General features: G+C 62.7%; 1 protein-coding gene across 1 annotated transcript; it reads right to left on the bottom strand.

Annotated features, from left to right (window-relative positions):
• Positions 1 to 1,241: 1,241 nt before the first annotated feature.
• PHETA1 (PH domain containing endocytic trafficking adaptor 1) lies at positions 1,242 to 3,712 on the bottom strand. Its single transcript, XM_086761547.1, has 2 exons — positions 3,559 to 3,712; positions 1,242 to 3,089 (listed from the first exon to the last, which is right to left on the bottom strand). The coding sequence occupies exon 2, from the start codon at positions 3,076 to 3,078 to the stop codon at positions 2,299 to 2,301; it is 780 nt and encodes a 259-aa protein (XP_086617673.1). The 5' UTR covers positions 3,079 to 3,089; positions 3,559 to 3,712; the 3' UTR covers positions 1,242 to 2,298.
• Positions 3,713 to 6,976: the final 3,264 nt, after the last annotated feature.

The raw sequence follows: 6,976 nt of genomic DNA on the forward strand, positions 1-6,976 counted from the left end.
TAACAATTTTGGAAGGAACAAGTTCTGTAAAAGAGCCACTAAATACAGAAGTTGGATACGACTCCGGCCTTGGGGTGTGTTTTGTCTGGAGGCGGCTGGGAGGGGCAACTGGGTTGTTCTTGGCTCCTTCCAAAATCTCAGCCTTGCTTTGTGTTTATGGCAGGAGCGCCTCCCTGTGATTTAGGGAAAAAAGAGGGTGTTCAGTGGGGCTGGTGCAGCTCTGGGTGCCATCCTGCCCCAGGAAATCCCTGATGCAGGTTTGCTCCTGTCCCTGGGGCATCCTCCGGCCTGAGGTTTGGCTCGGCATCGCCCAACAGCATCGTGCCCCGGCATGGCTCTTCCTCGGAGCCGGCCATCGCGGGGCGAGCTTGCCGCTTCCGATGTGAGGCGGGGGCGCTTGCGTTTGATGAATTAATAAATCCATATGTTGCGTATCTGTTTAAGCTTGTTTGTCGGCTAACATGTTGGGAAGGATTTATTTTTAATGAATATCTGAACGTCTGGAGGAGCTGGGCCAGCTGCCATGGAAACCGGAGTCTTCCTCTGCCGCCGACTGTCGGGGCCGCGTTCACCATCTGGACGCTGCCCTCGGCGGCACTGCTCCAAACGCCGAAACACATAGGGTGCCGTGCTCCGCAGCGGCTCACGGCGAGCAAGTGATCCTGGCTGGCATCATGCCTCAGTTTCCGCGAGAGGCATCCCCCTCCAGCCGCCGCGAGACCCCACATTAGCAAGAAGCTGGAGATGTACACGCGGTCGGGACGTCGCCGGTAGGGACACGGGGTTGCGTTGGCCACTTCCGCGAGCAGAGGCTCCCTGGTCCCTGCGGAGCACCAACGCTGGCCCTGGCGAGGGGACAGATATTTTGTCCCTTGCCCGAGACCCGCAGCCTTGGCAGAGGGCTGGGGACGTTCCGCCACAGGTGCAGGGGCACCCAAACCTGGGTGGCATCATGCGGTGCTGCCTGTAACGCGGGGTTTGGAGGGGTGGGTGGCTGCACAACCCCACCAAGCCGTTAATGTGCCAGCAACTTGCGCCGGGGCGCCCGGTGCCGTTCCCACCAGTGAAACCGTGAGAAGGCTGTGACCCTGGTGCTGGCTGTGTCCCCCTCGGGTGACACAGTCCCTGCCCGGCCCCAGGGACACCGTGAGGACAGGAGGGGATTGAAACGGAGGATTAATTCCCACCTGGGCCCTTCTCCCCAGGGGCTAAAAGGCGCAAACGAGAACTGGTGCTGGGAGGGAATTTCTGAAGCGACTTTTATTGTAGCAAAGTTGTGCCTGTCCCAGGGAGGCAAAGGGAGCCGGAGCCGCCCAGCCCAAACGCAGGGCTCCCTGACTGCTCTCCCAAGACCCGGGGTGGCTCACCCCGCCGCCACGCCAGCAGCTTCCGTGTCGATAGAAACCATTGGGGAAATAGAAGAGAAACACCGGCATGAGACGCTGGCCTTGCTCCAGTTCGGCACATGAATCACTCGACACCCCCCGCCGCTGACACACACGTTCCTGTTCGCCTTCCTGAGCAACGCTTCCCCTTAGCAAGCCGGCGGGGGGGATGATGCCCTGCCCCGAAATGTCTGCCCGGCAAGGTGATGCCCGCAGCCGCTGCGTTCCCCTCGGGTCTGCCCTCGTGACGGGTTCAGCGGCCGGGGTAAAAGCAGCGATCGCCCCGTGCAAAGTGTCCGGGGCTGGACGTCACCAGCTCCCTGCGTGGTGCTGCTGCCGTTAAGGAAGGGCTGCACCCGCTGATATTTTCATTTTCAAACCACATCCTGCTGGAGCAGAGGGATGCGGCAGAGCTCGGCCAACCTCAGCCATGCGCTCATGCCGGGCAGGGAGGGGAAGGCGGTGGCAGGCTCCCCAGCTGCGAAACACCCACACTGGGGCTCGGGCAGGAGAGATCCCATCAAAATCCTCCTCCAAAAGCGTTGTCGATGCGTGACCCTGCTGCAAGAGCATCAAGAGGCCCCACCAGACCCAATGAGGTGGTCGATGCCCAGGAGGCATCATCCAGCTTGCTTCTGGGCACAGCTTCCAGCCCTCAGAGCCCAGGGGTTTCATGCTTGGCTGGTGGCACACTGAGCCCAGCCGCTGTTGGAGCCAGGCTGGCGTTTCACCATGATGGAGCAGCACTGGTGTCCCTCAGCGCTGGGCCCTCGGTGGCACCATCAGCAGGTGTCCATCACCGCCACGGCCAGGGCTGTGCATCCCTGGGCGAGGAAGGGACCGAGGTGGCACCGACACTGATCACCTCCTCCCCGCCACAGGTCCTGGCAGGTCCCTAGGGCTTGGCCACCTCTCAGGGCCGGTGGCCACGCCGCCTCTCCAGCCAGTCCTGCCGCAGCCGGGCCACCTCCCGGCCGTACAGCTCGTGGAGCCGGCAGAAGGTGGACGGGCTCTCCGCCACGGCCGCTCCGGTGCTGCTGGCCTCGCTGCTCGATGCCCGCCTGCGTGGTGGCAGCGGCGGTGGCCGCGGGTTCCCCTCATCGTCATGCCCATCACAGCTGGAGGTGTTGGACAGCAGGTCCTCTCCTGGCACATTGTTCCACACCGCACAGCCGTTCTCCTTCGGCAGGACGGCGGGCAGAGCCGGTAGCCGCTCCGGGGAGCACTCCAGCCCCGAAGGCTTTGGTTTCCAGGAGCCGGCTGACCCCCGGCAGCCCCCGCATCCACCAACCGGCCCCCAGCGCATCTCCTCCAGCTGCTTCTCCAGCTCCCGCACCACCAGGCGCATGTAGTCGAAGCTGGCTCGCGAGAGCGACTTCACCCACGACTCCATCGCAGCCTGGCTCTCGGCCGCCAGCACGTAGGTGCGAGACTTGGCACCGCCAAAGCGGATGGCGAAGGTGAATTCCTCGGCTGAATCGCAGAGCTCCACAGTGCAACCCTCCAGCACGATGACGCCCACCGGCTCCCGGCTCTCCCGCTCCTCGAAGTAGAAGAGCATGTTGCCCTTCAGCACGAACCAGCGGCGATGGTACGCCGTGTGCCGCTCGCCGCGCTTGTACAGGAAGCCGGCGTTGTCGGCCGGGGAGTCGCAGGTGGCGTAAAAGGCCAGGCTCCGCTCGTTCAGCTTCATGGCTCCGTGCGCTGCGGGGACAGAGGGACAGAGGGTGCTCAGCTGGGGATGGGCACACCTTCATGGCACGGCAATACCACGTCGGCTTTTTGTTCCCGGCGGCACCGTCCCCGCCTCCCAGGAAATGGAGCCGGTAAATAAACAGCCCCGCGACGGCAGCCGGGATAACCCTGCTCCCAGCCAAGGCGCTGTGTCTGGCGGGTCGGGGCTCCCGGGGTTCCCTGGGGAGGGGGTTTCCCTCCAGCTGAGTGTTTTCCCAGGAAGGAGCCCCAGGGAGGCCTTGTCCCAGTGTCCCACGTCACCTGACGCAGGTGACCTTACCGCTGGCACCGTGTTCGCCCTGCGTCACGGCGCGCAGGGAAGGTTCACGGCCCGTGCCGCAGATCTGAATCCCGTCGTGAATCCCGTCACCCACGCGAGGTCACCTCGCCCCTTGGCCCCCAATCGCCGCTGGCCTCGCTGGGCCAGGCTCCCGCCTACCTGCACTCCGTCTCTAGCTCCGCGCTCTCGCCAGCATCAGCGACGCACAGGTGGCCGTGGCGGCCGCGGGAGCGCTGGGTTTGGGGTTGGTGGGTGTAAGGAGACCGTGGGAGCCAGCACCCCGATGTCCTTGCTCCGGCCGCCAAAATGCCTGTGGTTTTCCCGCGTCACCCCAGCCTGCAGAGCACAAGGCAGATGCGTACCAGGATTATTATTATTATTATTATTATTATTATTATTATTATTATTATTATTATTATTATTATTATTATTTTCTTACCACATCGCAAAGTTCACGGGGACGAGACGGGGGCTCCGGGGGCTGCCCAGGGCCTGGGGGACTGCGGGGACCCCTTTCCCCCAGGCAGCTCGGGGACCTCTTCGGGGTCCCCCAAAGCCTTGGGGACGTTTGGGATCGGGGCAGCCGCCCTCCCACGGTACCGGCCGGCCCCGCTCCCGGCCCCGCTCCCGGTCCCGCGCGGCCACCTTTGTCCTCCGCTCCCCGCCGCCCCGGCCCGGCCCCGACGGGCGGAGCGCGGCTCCTGCCCGGCTCCTCCTCCTCCTTCTCCTCCTCCTTCTCCTCCTCCTCCTTCTTCCTCCTCCTCCCGGCCCAAAGCCCACGGCGGGTGAAACCCCCAGGCAGCGGGGCCGAGGTGCGGGCGGTGCGGAAGGAGGAGGCGGGTGCGGGTCTCTTCTCCCAAATTAGAGGCGATAGGATGAGAGGAAACGGCCTCAGGTTGCAGCAGGGGAGGTTTAGGTTGGACACGAGGAAAAATTTCTGTGCTAGAAGAGTGGTCAGGTGCTGGAACAGGCTGCCCGGGGGGGTGGCAGAGTCACCGTCCCTGGAGGTGCTCAAAGAAGGTGTAGACGTGGTGTTTTGGGACGTGGTTTAGTGAACACGGTAGTGTTGGGTTGATGGTTGGACTTTATGATCTTGGAGGTCTCTTCCAACCTTAAGATTCCATGATTCACTGGGATGGGAGCACGGACCCAGGGGCTGCAGGGGTGTATACACATCCATGGATGTACTCATGGATGCACACATGGGTCAGGGCAATCCCAAACACAAATCCAGACTGGACATAGAACGGGTTGAGAGCAGCCCTGAGGATAAAGATTTGAGGGTGTTGGTTGACAAGAAGCTCAACGTGACCCAGCAATGTGCGCTCGCAGCCCAGAAAGCCAACAGCATCCTGGGCTGCATCACCAGCAGCGTGGCCAGGAGGTCCCTGCCCCTCTACTCCGCTCTGGTGAGACCCACCCTGCAGCACTGCGTCCAGCTCTGGAGCCCCCAGCATCAGAAGGACGTGGACCTGTTGGAGTGAGTCCAGAGGAGGGCACAAAGATGACGAGAGGGCTGGAGCAGCTCTGCTGTGAGGCCAGGCTGAGAGAGCTGGGGCTGTTCAGCCTGGAGAAGAGGAGGCTCTGGGGAGACCTGAGAGCGGCCTCACAGCCCCTAAAGGGGGCTGATAGGGAAGATTGGGATGAACTTTTTAGCAGGACCTGCTGCGACAGGACAACGGGTAGTGGTTTTAAACTAAAAAGGGTAGATTCAGACTGGGTATAAGGAAGGTGGGAAGGTGACAACTGGTACAAGGGGCTAGAAAGCAGAGGGTGAGGGACCATGAGGCAGGCGCTGGAGCTGCTGGGCGTTGTGCAACCACGTGGGCAGAGATCGCAGCCCCCTCGCTCCTTCCTGACCGCGTGGCGCTCGAGTTGTTGATGCGCTCTTGGCCAAGTGGCCAGCGCTTGCCCCATCCGGGACAGGGGTGAGCGAGACTGGCCGTGCCGAGCTGGATTTCCCGCTGCTGGTACCCGCGTCCCAGAGCAGCCATTAAACCTTTTGGCTGGGAGAAGCCTCCAGGCTGACTTCTGCTCCCGGTTGGCCCTCTACCCTGGAAGCGTCACCAGCCCCAGGCCCACCTCAGCAGCGCTGCTGTCCTCACCATGTCCCAGTCAACACCAGCGCCGGGGATTTGCTCTCCTTGTCACTGTCCCTTTCCTCCAGTTTCTCCGTTCTCCCACTCAGCTGCACGGCAATGTGTATATTTTAGCAAACAAGGTGTTGGCGCTCATTTTGCCGGCCCTTAACGCAGAAATCTTGCTGTCAGCAATGCCCACCACCACCGCCGCTGCCTGTGGGTCGTGGTCCTCACCGCACCCCCCTGTAGATTCCCCCACCACCCTACACGGCTTGGGGCTTTGGACTCCTCTGCTTGGGGCAGCATTTTTCCCTTCACTGAGGATTTTCCCTATCACCTGCAGACTTTCTCTTTCAGACTATAAAACGGGATTTAAGCCAGCACTAAAACCATGTGGGCTTTATCTTCCCTCCCGAGCGGAGCGGCTCCCTCCAAGGCCACTGGTGGGAAGTCCCCGGTTTCTCTGCGCCGCTTATCTCGCTGCCTTGCTGAGAGGTGCCCTTTCGCACGGCAGGATGAGGAGTGGAAGGACGTGGGGAGAGGCCGTATCTTTATTAGAACAGCTGGGATAATTAAAAAAAGGCAACCACGCTCCCAGCTCTGCCTTCCCTTGCTGGGAGTCCAAAACCCCGGCTGCTTTAGCAGGGGTTGTTCCTCCAGCGCAGCCGCTTCCCGGGGAGCCCTTTGGAAAATCATCTCAAGTCCCCAGAAAGCACCAGCAAAATTCCCCTGCAGGTTTTTGCTTCCCGTTGGATCTCCCTTGGGACGGTCGCGTGTTGCTGCGTAGGCTCCAGCACTTCCCCTTCCGCACAGCCTGATGATTTTTTTTCCCTCTTGTCCCCTCCAGCTTCCCCCCCGCCCCCGGTGAGGAGCCCAGTGCCCGTGCCTCAGTTTCCCCTGCCAGGTCTTGCTGGGAAAGATATAAAAATGAATTCCCGGGCTGGGCTTGACTGATAGCAGGGAAAAGGGTCCGAAAGCAGGGAAGGGGCTGCCGGGCACCGTTTTGGACATGGGCTGCCCTCGGCCTCCGCTTGCTTCTGCTCCCGTGACCGGTGACTGGGCACGCGGTTACGCAGCGGCGGGTGCTCGACGGCTCAGCGAGGGGAGCTGGGGTCTCTGAGTCACCGCCAGTGCCGGCTCGGGGGGGCCAGGGAACCTAGGGGTGCTGGGGGGGGGTACCCAGAGCTGTGTGTGTCCCCAGCGTGGAGGAGACGGGGTGCGGGTCTCTGTCAGACACCCCAAACGCACCCAAAAGCTGCGCCCTGGGCGTCGAGGCGAACAAGTTGCGGCCGCCGCAGGATCCCCAGCGCGGGGCTGGCGCGATCCTCCACGGGGTATTTTGGCGGGCACCCGGGCCCACGCGGGATTCCGCGTCCCCCGCAAGGCTCCGGCAGCGGGGCGGGGCGGAGCGGTGCGGGCGGGTGCAGCGCGGCGGGGGCCCGGGAGGGGGCGGCTGGAGCCCGGCCACGGCTGCGGGCAGCGCGGCGGGGAGCTGC

The sequence above is a fragment of the Chlamydotis macqueenii genome, chromosome 17, assembly GCF_036417535.1.
Source record: "Chlamydotis macqueenii isolate bChlMac1 chromosome 17, bChlMac1.mat, whole genome shotgun sequence".
Classification (NCBI taxonomy): Eukaryota; Metazoa; Chordata; class Aves; order Otidiformes; family Otididae; genus Chlamydotis; species Chlamydotis macqueenii.